The sequence below is a fragment of the Podarcis erhardii genome (genome assembly GCF_964252035.2).
Source record: "Podarcis erhardii genome assembly, chromosome: 14".
NCBI classification, from domain to species: domain Eukaryota; kingdom Metazoa; phylum Chordata; class Lepidosauria; order Squamata; family Lacertidae; genus Podarcis; species Podarcis erhardii.
This window is the reverse complement of record NC_138503.1, coordinates 4,902,477-4,915,089: the sequence shown is the minus strand read 5'-3', so window position 1 is coordinate 4,915,089 and position 12,613 is coordinate 4,902,477. Positions and strand designations below refer to the sequence as shown.

Below are 12,613 nucleotides of genomic sequence, written 5' to 3'. Positions count from 1 at the left end.
AAGGAAATAGGGAACAGGTTATTACTTTCAACAATTTTCACCACAGTTCTGTTTGCAACACCCTATTGGTTGTGCTGTCCACATCCTGAGTTGATGTGTCTCTTCTTATCTTTGTTTATTCAGTTGCTGTTAGCATTATAAACTAGCTATTGTGCTTCATAATTATACCTTTTCACAGAACTTCCTAAATCACTTCCAAACTGCAAAAGATGCCCTGAGTGCTGCCACAGTTCAAGCTGCTGAAATGGCTGCTTTGAGTGTGAAGGATTTTGCTAAAAAGAGCTTCCGACTTTCAATGGACATCAACCTCAAAGCTCCAGTTATAGTAATTCCTCAGTCATCCATCTCTCACAATGTATTGGTGGCAGATCTTGGCTTAATCAGAGTTGAGAATGAATTTAGCCTGGTTCCTGGAGAAGAGTCTTCTAATCCTCCAGTGATTGACAAAATGGATATACAACTAACACATTTAAAGATATCAAGGTATGAATATTCTGCCCCTGCCCCCTATTTAACTCAAGATTAACTCTTGATCGTAGGATATCAATTGTGTAAATGCCAACAATAGTTTCTCCTGGTGGGCTGTGAGTTGACAATACATCTAATGAGAAAATATTTCCATATGATAATGTTTTCAAGGATAAAGTCAGTAGGGATCTTGGGCAGTGAGTCAGCTGCTGTGGATGTGTAGAACTGGGGAATGTCACTACTGTGCTGTAAGAGGTAGAGCTTCCTTCATCCCCTTAGCTAAAGAAGGTTGCAGCTCAAGGTGACTGAAGAGCAGTGTTTGCTCACTCTGACAAGGGGATGGGTCAGAAGCGAAGATTGCTACATTTAGGGTTTTAAAGATAAAAAGTAACCCTTTAAATTGGGCCTGAAAATAGATTGGAAGCCATCGAAGATGACAAATCACTCGCATAATGTGATTATATTTATCTATCTTCCTTAATAATCTGACCATCGTTCTGGACCAATTGTAGTATCCACAGAGTTTTCAAGTACAGCCCCAAGTGTAATGCACTGCAATAATCTAATAATACAATTACCGGTACTAGAGCATGGATAACATGCCACAAGGCTATCTTTGTCCAGATAGGGTCATAGTTGATAGATCAGTCAAACTGATAAAAGGCATTCTTTACCACCAAGGCCATCTGAGCCATAGTGCTAGATCTAAGAGCACCTCCACTCTGCAAGCCTGTCCCTACAGGAGGAGGGCAACCCAACCCAAAGCAGGTTGAGCATCACCCAACTGGTCAGACAAACCACCCTCCAACTTGGAAGTAATCAACTGTGGTGGTTAATTGGACTGTGGTTTTGCTGAAATCTTCCTGGTGTGACTTTAACATTAGAGATAGAGAGAGAGAAATTTGATTTAAGTGTGCGTGATATTTGATGCAAGTGATACGACTTGTTTCATATACCTGTAGATGCATGGTTTCTCCGTAACGTAAAGCTGGCACAGTTGCACATTAACAGACCTTGAAGAGGAAACAGATGCTCCACTGTGGAGATACATTCCCATCAAGAGTTGGGAACATGTGGCCTTCCAGATACTATTAGACTCCAACTTCCATTAGTCTCTTCTAATGGTCAGGGATGAAGGAGTGTTGAATTCCAGTAGACTCTGGAGCCCTACAGGTTCCCCACCCATTCTGGCTTCTGCATTTGAAGTGTTGTTTCAGGGCTGGGGAAATACTGCCTGAGTTAAACTTGGATAATTGCTGCTAGTCAAGAGTATATGGTACTATACTTGATGGGGCGAAGGCTTCATTCAGTATAATGGAATCTTCATTTCTAATAATTGTAAAATTGGAAGGGAATCCAACTGTCATCTAGTCCAAACCCCTGCAATGCAGGAATCACAACTAAAGAAACCCTGACAGATGGCCAGGTGGTTCTTGTTCTTGACTAGAAACAGTCACAGACAAGGGCTGCTTTTAGCACACAAGGTGATAGTTCATAGAGCTGACCAAATAATCCATGTGTTCTGTTTCAGCAATGGATGGAGAGACTGCAGATATCTTGTGTGCCCTAACGTTTCAACCTTTGTTTTGTAGGACCACAATAGGCAGTGGTTCTCAGCCAGATATTGAAATTTTGCAGCCAGTAAATCTGTTGTTGTCAGTACAGAGGAATTTAGCAGCAGCTTGGTACCTACAGATCCCAGGGATTACAGTTAAAGGAGACTTGAAGCCCATGCAGGTAAGGCCATGGGAAGTCTTGATAATTCCATGTTCTAGATGGAGATTAAACCTATTGCAAATATTTTGAGATAATAATTATAACTCAGGACTTAATAGTTATTGACCTAATCACTTGCTGCTTTTGCCATGACAAAAGTTTACTGAGCCCAATAATTTGTTCTGGTAGCTAGGTTTATCTCTACTTAACAGTGAAGGATGTTTGACATAATACTGTTTGCTAAACATAGAAGTATTCCTGGCTGTTCTTTGACATGTTTTTGCATGGGCAAATATTTACAATATGAAGTAGGTGATAACTGATTCAACCAAACAGAATTTTCATGGTTGCTGGGATTCCAGGATTTTCTACTGGATATTATATTGGTTTTTACTTTCATAACATTGTTCATGTGACTAACATTACGGAGAGCAAGGACTGCTTGCATTTTTTATTATAATAGGCTGTGGGGGCACTATGCATGAGTAAAGTCCCCCAATTCTGTTACCTGACAGTTGGAGAGTGTAATGCTCAACTTCAAGAAACTACAGTGCAATCCTGAGTCCAAGACAGGTGTTGATTGAAAATGGGAGTTGCAAGGTATTTTTTAAATACAAAGCTTTTTAAAAGTGGCTTTATTGAGGGGGAAAATGGTTTGATTTATTTACAGATCTCTCTCAGCCAAGATGATTTGACCCTGCTCATGAAAATTTTGCTGGAAAATCTTGGTGAAGCTGCTGCGCCTAGCAGGGTTATACAGTCAACATTACCAGAAGCTCAGATGCTCAAACAAAGCAAAAGCCCAACTGATGCTGATCTCCATGAAGGTGATAAGTTGAGCTAAGTTGATTATAGTAATTACGATAAGATACTGTATTTGGTCTTAAGCAAGGTATTTTGTTTATGGGATCAAAGAAGAGTTGGCAGCTAGTTTTTAAATCTTAGCACAGTTGATATGCATTGATCTCCAAAATGCTGCAGATTCAAGTGTTACTTTTTATCTCTAAAATGTTTCAGGTAGTCTTATCACTTTGGGAGAAGGAGATCTTCATGAAACACAGCCTAAGGAGAGTGTGACCCTTAAGTTTGAATTCAATTTTGAATCGCTTTCCATTGTTCTCTACAATTCTGATGTTGAGCAGGTTTGTTTCACCTCAACATGAAAAATATTTTCCTTTGGAGTAAATATGAATTAAGATAATGTTGGATAAAATCATACCGTTTAAAGAAAAAGAACATTATAAGTTAACATATTGTCTACCATAATTAATGAGCTCGGTGTTAAATACAATCCCATGTTTTGATGCCTCTTACTTCCCTTCCCACAGTGTCCTCCTCCTTCCTCTCTGCCCATTCCCTTCCATTTGTCTCCTCTTTGCTGTCAGTTCTGCTCCTCTCCAGCTCCATTCCCTGCCCAGCTTCACAGATTCTTCTCCTCTCTTCCTCATTGTCTTTTAATTTCACTCATTTGTCCGCCCCTTTCCTCTGCTGCATTTCTGCTTTCAGTGACACTTCTTGCTCCAGTCTCCTCCATCCTCAGCCTCTGTAGGCTCATCCAGACTTCCTTTTGTGCCGTGTTTCTAGGCACAGATTCAGACTTTAAATCTCTGTGTCCAAGTGGTTCTTTTTTGGCCCTGCTGCTTTTCCTGGGAATACCCACATTTTGCTGCTAAATTGGAGCAAATGGCAATTGAGGTTTCTGCGGATTGCAGTTTGCCCCGATTCAGCTGTAAAACATGAGTTTTCCCGGGGAAAGCACCACAACAGAGAACAAAACTGCTCGAACACTGAGCTTTAAAGTGAAGATCTATGCCTGGAAAGTGCAGCGCAAAAGGAAGTCTAGACGAGCCCTTGGACTGTTTCTTTACCTCCCCATAACATCATTCTTCACTTTGAGTCCTTCTCCCAGCACTCTCAGCTAAGATCTTGCATAATGGCTTTACAAAGTCTGCCACAGAAACCCTGGTTCTGACCCCTCTTTTTCATCACATCATACCTGGGTGAAGCAGGCATATGTTGTAAGCATGCACAATTTGTTAGCCTTTGGGGGTAGGGGGGAAGTTGGCCTTCTTTTGTGTTCCCCCCACCATTTTTGTACTTCTGCAAGCCTCTGGGCTCCACCAAGCCTGATGATACTTCTCTTGTGAGCAGGTGGTGGTGTTTTGGCTACACTACTCATCCTGAATATCAGCAGTAGAGGGAATGATATACCCAGCACACTTAATCTAGTTTGCCTATCTCATTTTAGTGTCCTCCATTTGTGGCAAGCTTTGAAATATTAAAATCTTCATATAGATTTTTTTCTCCTTTGCGAACATTTAAATTATTAAAGCATTAATAACAATTGTGTCCTCATGTGCTTCTGTCCTCAAGTAGATTGTAAAAGTATGCACTTTCAGTCTTCTAGGTTCTGCATATAATTCTTTTACCTTGGTTATTTATATGTATTGTAGAAATCTCAGCTTTCACTTCACGATAACAGCTTGTGTCTTGGAGAACTCAGACTGCATCTTATGACATCATCAGGACAGATATTTTCAAATGGTTCTATGGATATTAATACTAAGTTGAAAACATGTACATTGGATGATCTCAGAGAAGGGATTCAGAAAGCAACCTCAAGGTTAGACTCTGATGTCATTATTAATATTTCTAGAGCTCCTGTAGTAAGTAACTTGGTGTTGCACATGAAATAAAGTGCAAACTCTGTTTTAGGCTTTATAGCTTATTTAAGAGCCACGATGCAAGGGAAGGGAAGTGGTAGCTGAGTTCTCTCTGGGAATGTTGGTGGGTGGGCGGAGAAAGAAAACTCCCTTTAGTGTAGTGTTCCTTTTGGCTAATGACTGGGCTAGGTGGCCCTGGGTGAACAAAGAAAGCTGTATTCAAACTAGGAAAATGCTGAAAACTGACAATTGGCTTCAGTTACAATGCAGTCACGTTATAAGTAGCATCATCTTTTGTTGCAATTGGATGAAAAATACTATTATTGGTTGAATTCATACCCTGCCCTTCCTCCCAAGGAAGCCTACTAAACTATAAATCCTTTCAGGAAAGCAGTTCTTCAGCTTGTTTTCTGGCTTTATTATTTGTTTATTTTTCAGAATGATAGATAAGAAAGATGGCACAGATGATAGTGTCATGATTGACCTCAACTACAAGCAAGATAAAAATGGGAGCGAAATCATATCTGTCTTGGACAAACTGTATTTGTGTGCCAGTGTGGAGTTTCTATTGACGGTAGCAGATTTCTTTGTTAAATCAATGCCAACAGCGTCAATGGAAGGATCTACCCAGATTCAGTTAAAATATACCACTCATGGCAAACCTAAACCAGATAAAGGTCAGTAAAAGAACTCTCTCAGTTGACATAGTTCCACATCTGAAACAATAAAACCAAAACAATGAATACTCGTGCAGAGTTGAGCATGCTTAAGCCCACTGATGTCAGTTAAAATTTTAAACAGGGTGTGAATGTGTATTAAGGTAGTAAAAACTAATCTGAAATATTGGCACTTTTCAACAATGTTTCTGGGAAACTAAACAGTTTGTGTGACAGGGTTGTTTTCAGTGGGCTATAGTGGAGAGGAATAGCTTTGTCTGGGCAGTCTTCTGCTCCCACAACTTTTGTATCCTACCCAATATGGAGCGGGTGGCGCTGTGGTCCAAACCGCTGAGACTCTTGGACTTGCTGACTGGAAGGTTGGTGGTTTGCATCCATGCAGCGGGGTGAGCTTCCGTTGCTTCGTCCCGGCTCCTGCCAACCTAGCAGCTTGAAAGCATACCAATGTGAGTAGCTAAATAGATACCACTGCGGCGGGAAGGGAAACGGTGTTTCCATGTGTTCTTGTTTACATCATGGTGTCCTGTTGCCCCAGAAGTGGTTTAGTTCTACTGGCCACATGACCTGGAAAGCTGTCTGTGGACAAACACCAGCTCCCTTGACCTGAAGTGAGATGAGCACCACACCCCATAGTCAAGTTTGACTGGACTTAACTGTCCAGGGGTCCTTTACCTTTGCCTTTTATCCACCCATTATATTTAGTTTAAATTTAGAGAAGTATATTCCTATCTTTCTGAAGCAAGCAAGCAAAAAAGAGTTCCTTGTCAACTGTGTCCCTGTTCACCACCAAATGTCATTTGGTCTTAGGTATCTTTTATGAGCACTGCAGTGAACAAACCATTTATTTTGTTTTCCATTGTTTGGAGATAACATTGCTGGCATTTTTTTTTCTTTGGGTAGTGAATCAGTGCTTGGTTTAGTTCAACCTAACCAAAATAATCAGACAACTTTTTGAAAAGTAGATGGGTGAATCATGCAAGTATTTCTATTATGTTTTCCTGCATCGGTATACCTATATAAGTGGATCCCCTATCAACAGAAAATGCATATGTCACATACAGCGGAAACACTAGACTTTTCTATTATGAAATCAGAGAAAAATGACTTGTCCGGATGTTTAAATTGTGAAGTAAAATTTGTATTAGTAGCAAGGAGCACAATATTGCCAACAGTACAGTCACATTTATGCAACCTCGATGCAACTACTAGGGCAAATTTTCTGAAGTACGCTATTGTAAAAATTGTATTTTATGGTGGTGCCGTGGAGGTATATTTTTCATTCTGTTGTGGTGACTGGCTGCTAAATCAAGACTGAACTAAATTTTAAACTTTTCTAGATGGATCACCACAGCCCAACATGACAGTATTGACACGGATCATAGAACCAGAAATTGTGTTTGTTGCCAACTTAACAAAGGCTGATGCTCCTGCCTTAGTAGCTTCATTCCAATGTGATTTCAGTTTGTCCACTAGCCCTCTTGATCAGTGTATGAATGCTCAAGTGCATGACTTGAAAGTGCTGGCCTGCCCTTTCCTCCGAAAGAAAGAAGAGAAGAATATTACAACAGTAAGTTCTGTGCTGTAGTTTATCTTTTATAGCTGGAGAGAATAACTCCTTTCACTCACAAGCTGTGTAGCACTTCTGAGGCATTGCATTTCTGCAACTGGCTGGTTCTGGAATGAAAAAGCTGCTTCTACACAATTGAATATAGTGCTGTATTATCTGGGAATAACCTTCTGGATGGCTGAGACCTTTACATATGGTTTTCCTGGCATTTAGTTCCATTCAGTAAACATGCTTGCTCCTTATTGCTCCCTGTTCATCACAGTTGTGCTTATACTAATGCATTGTTGCTTTATTACCCAGTTCCTATTCTCCTTGTGGGAGAGTATACTTTTTAGTTACTGATTTCCTCTCAGTACTCTCTCCCTCTTATTGCAAAATAGGATACTTCAGCAAAGCATTAATGTTTATCTTGATTAGAATGAAATCAAATAACTTTCATGCTGTTTTAAGTTTGAGGGCATTTCTAACAGTATGCTTGTATTCTCTAAGATTGTACAACCTTGCTGTCTGACTATGGAAGCTGTGATGCGTACTTCAGAAATGCAGAGTGTGACAGTGATAGTAGAAGAATTTATTGTAAAGGTTAGTAAATGGTATTGTAATGACAATTTCGCCCTGTATTTCCAGAAAGGCCTAGCACTGGTTTAAAATACATGTCACCTTTTAGAGTGCTGTTTTGTGGTGACTCTGTAGTGTGCCTTTTTCTGATGCCACCCTTGCACTTTACAACACCCTTCCCTCAGTAATATGGGATGGTCCCTTTATTATTTGTTTTAGATGCCAGCCTTTCCACTGAACTTGGTTACTGAACTTAGACCATATATATATATTCTATTCTGATCCTCTATTTTATCTGTTACTGTTATTATTAGTGTTGTTGTTGTTGTTGTTGTATGCTGAGTTCTGGCAGTTCCCTTGCTGCAAGAAGCCAAGTTACAGGGAATCAGGCAGAGGGTCTTCTTGGTAGTGGCACCCGCCCTGTGGAACGCCCTCCCACCAGATGTCAAAGAGAAAAACAATAACCAGACTTTTAGAAGGCATCTGAAGGCAGCCCTGTTTAGGGAAGCTTTTAATGTTTAATTGACTATAGTATTTTCATATTCTGTTAGAAGCCGCCAGCCAGATGGGTGGGGTATAAATAATAAATTATTATTATTATTATTATTATTATTATTATTATTATTATTATTATTATTATTATTTTATATTGCACCATTTAGATTGTTTTTTATAAAATTATTAAATTATAAAATTTAAATGGGTTAAAATGCTCTAAAATAAATACATTCACCAAGTGGTTCATCCTCAGGGGGTCCAAATGAAAGAGGGACAGAGTTGTTCTCTCTCCCCTGACTCTACTCCTGTGTTTGGCGGAAAGATCTTTCTCATTGTGGGACATGAGCAACAATGCTGAGACCAGCTGCCAGGGGCCCTCGCAGGACAGCATGAGTGTGCATCTTTATAGTCCATTCCTAAATATGTGCTTCTACCTAGACCAGCAGCTTGCCCCACAATTTTCCACAGGAACAACTGGAAAAATGCATTATTACTAGAATACAATAAGCCTTAATGGGCTATTTAGCCAAGGCATCAGGATGGAAGTACAAAGCACAATTCCACCACCTCCTTGGAGTCCCCTCCCACAAGAAAACCAAAAAGACAAAAAGAAGAAAAGCAAAAATGCCAAACGTAGACCAGAACAGCAACACTTTTAAATTTCAGACTCCTCATCTGGTTAATGCTGCTAAGAGAGCATTGTACAGTGTACACCAAGAGACTCTTTCTCTTCTCAGTCATTTTCACCACCACCAGAGACTGTGGCTGTGGTGCCTGTTCTTGTTCAGGAAACTAACCCTGGAATAGAGCAGGATAGGGAAGAAGGGCAGCAGAGTTCAGTGGCTATAAAAGCGAGGACACCCTTTGGACTTCTTAAGGAGCTGGGTCCTCTGCCATGAATGAAGACTAAAGACTGGCAAGAGAGGAGGTGCCTGCAAAGTAAATTGTAAGTTTCCTGCATGGACTAAACTTGAGAAGTGACAAACCCACTGTGTGCCTCACATATTTTGCCAGAGAAGGCCCCTTTAGGGGAAATGGCCAGTGTTCCATTTAAAAGTCCTTTCCTTGCACAAGGTAGATGTTTTACTGAACACCACTGTGGTGCCATAAAACACACATTGTTACATGTTGTGCATATAAAACACTGAAACTTGTTAATTCAGCTTTTTTTCCCTTTTAAAGATTTCACCAATAATTCTCAATACTGTAATTACAATCATGGCTGCCATGAAATCAAACCTGAAGGATGAAGGATCTGGTGAGACTGCTTGCAATACAGTGGACCTCTGGGGTATCAAGTCTGTTGACCAGTGTCACTATTGGTTTCTTGGTGTTGACATGGCCACAGAAGCAACCGAAACATTCAGTGCTAACGAGCAGTGTGTGAAGAAGGAGAACCTGGTTGTTGAGGTGAAAGCTGTTCAGATCACTCTGGAGTGTGGTTTGGGGCATTCCACTGTTCCCTTACTGTTAGCAGAATCAACATTTTCAGGATCAGTGAAAAACTGGTCTTCTCTCATGGCGGCCACAGCTGACATGACACTGGAGGTATGTAAATATAAGAAGTGATTGATGCTTTATATTTCAGGCATGGTCTGCCGTTGCTGGGTCTAATGATAATTTGAGTTACATCTGTAAATTATTTTTAGGTACTTGTTCCATGTGCATGTAGAATTTCGTTTCTTAAGTTTTTATTATGCTCAACTTAGGTGTGGTAGATTGAAATGAAGCCTGATGTTAAATGATTTTAGCTCTTATGTTCTCAATATTGTATCCCAGGTTCACTATTACAATGAAACAAATGCAGTTTGGGAACCGCTTATTGAGCGAGTTGATAATGAAAGACGTCAATGGGACTTAAAGTTAGAAGTAAGCAACCTTTTATAAATATAGATATATAAATATAAACACCATTTTCATTAATTAATGAAAATTCTAACTGTTATTCCTGTCTAGATATTACATTTTTTTTGCCAGCTGAAAAGCGAAGTGTATTTTGCCATGAATTTTTGGTAACCTTCCTCCAATTAGGGGCCCTCCAGATGTTTTGGACTACAACTCCTATCAGTCCCTGGTAGGTTGGTGGAAGGCTTCATTTAGGGATGCTAGCAGTTGCTTTTCCATAGTCTCATTCTGTCTTTGCTTCAAATTCTAATCAGCCACACAACCCAACAGGCTTTCAGGGCTTCTTACAGCGTAAATGGCAGTAGCACACACCAAAAGATAATTAAAATCTTACATTGCACAAATTATTAAACTATCATATTTCAAGTTAAAAAAATATTTAGTTCAACTTTCTCTGATTATTCAAATGCTCTGTTGAATATATACCCTTCTGTACTCCATGTTTAGATTCTGAAACATGGACTGTTTATAAGCAGCTGTTGAATGAGAAGTTTCTAAAAATTAATTTGAAATTTAATTCCATGTTTGCCAACTCTTCCTGTTCCTTACATGTATGAAGTTAATGTTAATCTTCATTTGCATTCATTAAATTCATCATTTAATCTTCTAAGTTATACATACTTAAAAGCTGTCAATATCTTTGTGGAATACTTGTATTATTGTATATTTCCATTGACCAAACAGAAAGATAATTCTTGGTCTAAAGCAAAATTGCAAACCTAAATGTTAGCATAATTTAAAATTGTGCCTCTGCAGTTCAATTTCCAAAGTTTCAAATGGGCAATAATTTAATAATGCTGCATTTATTTTAGATGAAGACTAACCCCTTACAAGATAAAAGTTTGTTGCCAGGAGATGACTTCATAGTTCTACCAGAACCTCAAAGTGTCATCAATATATCTTCAAAGGATACCATGAATGTAACAATATCCAAATGCTGTCTTACTGTCTTTAGCAATCTAGCTAAGGTAATTTCATATGCATTGTGGTGAGGTTATTTGTAATCAAGCCCTTTCAAGTGGTAATTTGATTAACTTAAGGGAGAAGATAATTATTGATTACATATTATGGGGTGGCATTTTTCTCTTTCTGTTTCAGTTTAGCTGCTGACTGTTTAAGGGAGCAATGTTTTCTTTTATACTGAACATGCTGCAAATTGATGTCATGGGGGGGGGGAGGTGGAAGAGAAAGGTGTTGATTCAGATCCTTGGTTAATCATGTCAAGGAGAGCTATTCCCCTTTATCTACATAACAGGGAAAACAATAATTTTTTAAGGAGCTCCTGAAAAACGTATTTTTTGCCCAGGCCTTTCCTGGATTTCTTTTGCTCTATTTTACTGTTTATAACTTCTTTTGCTATATTTTGCTGTTCATATTTTTAATGATGTGTATAATTATTTATACTACGTTGCTTTTATGTTTTGTTGTATTTTAAAGTTAAAAGGTCTAGAAAATATTTAAATAAATGAAATAATATAGAATAGTTGGGGAAGAAAAGCATTAAAGGTTACAGGCAGGAACAAATGCTTTGATAGTGGGATGCGGCTTCCTTGATGCTCTGGGTCGCTTCCTGCCTTCATCAAATTCAGTCTACGAGCGCTTGAGCTCCCTTAAAACTTCTCAGTCTAGTTCTGTGTTACCATTCCCCCATCTTTTTCAGCTTATTTCTTTCTTATACTTCATTTTCATTCTTCTGCTGTTAATGGTCAACTTTAATCTCTGATAGCTTTGAATATTGAGTAGCCCAAGAACATTTATAGTCCATGTATACTTTAAAATGTTTGCTTCATCTTAGGGATTTTCAGAAGGAACTGCCTCTACGTATGACTATGCATTAAAAGACAAGGCTCCTTTTACTGTGAGAAATGCTCTGGGTCTTCCCCTCAAAGTTCATACATGCAGAAATCTCCAGGTTGTTGGATTAGCTGCAAAAGAAGATATTCATGATATAGCAATTGATCAGAACTTGGAATTTGAATACTCTACAGTGGATACCCCACACAGAGGAAAGTTATCTGCAATGTATCGCCTGGAAAGTTCTCTATTCACTTTGAGCATTGGTAAGATGTAAAGAATGCTGCGTGTGTTTAGGAGGGTTAATCTGGGGAGGGAGGGGGACAAGGCAAACAACTCTGGTAGAGAATAAGTTACTCAAGACTAAGTACATGAACTGTTCACAATTCTAGAAATGCCTGTGCTTAAGTTAGAATCAATTCTGAGTAAGAATAGTTGTAATGAGCAATGTTAGATTGATTTTCAAGTTAAGTGTTTCCCATGCATTCAGAAAAAGCACAAGATGCACCCCTCCTTTTACTGGACTACTTCAGAAGCACAAGCAATTAGATGTTTTTGCACATAACAGCCATAAAACAAAACAAATTCCCTCTGCTGCTAGAAAAGAAGCAACTCAGGTTCCCCCTCAGTCTTCTGCATTCCTCCTGGAAAACTTTGCTTTCCAAAGGAAGGAGATATTTGACTGTGTTTTCTGATATCATCGTTGTATGAAGAGATACAATCACAGGAAGAGTAGATTGACACTTGCTGATCCTTTTTAAACTGAA

General features: G+C 39.1%; 1 protein-coding gene across 5 annotated transcripts in view; it reads left to right on the top strand.

Annotated features, from left to right (window-relative positions):
* VPS13C (vacuolar protein sorting 13 homolog C) overlaps window positions 1–12,613 on the top strand; it is a 106,753-nt gene that overhangs the window by 60,984 nt on the left and 33,156 nt on the right. For all 5 annotated transcript variants that reach the window (XM_081838582.1, XM_081838581.1, XM_081838580.1 and 2 more), the window contains 12 exons: window positions 179–483; window positions 2,061–2,205; window positions 2,855–3,011; window positions 3,202–3,326; window positions 4,638–4,807; window positions 5,286–5,524; window positions 6,862–7,091; window positions 7,581–7,673; window positions 9,330–9,695; window positions 9,927–10,016; window positions 10,865–11,020; window positions 11,848–12,112. In XM_081838582.1, coding sequence (XP_081694708.1) covers window positions 179–483; window positions 2,061–2,205; window positions 2,855–3,011; window positions 3,202–3,326; window positions 4,638–4,807; window positions 5,286–5,524; window positions 6,862–7,091; window positions 7,581–7,673; window positions 9,330–9,695; window positions 9,927–10,016; window positions 10,865–11,020; window positions 11,848–12,112 — 2,341 coding nt within the window. The remainder of the gene's footprint in view (window positions 1–178; window positions 484–2,060; window positions 2,206–2,854; window positions 3,012–3,201; window positions 3,327–4,637; window positions 4,808–5,285; window positions 5,525–6,861; window positions 7,092–7,580; window positions 7,674–9,329; window positions 9,696–9,926; window positions 10,017–10,864; window positions 11,021–11,847; window positions 12,113–12,613) is intronic.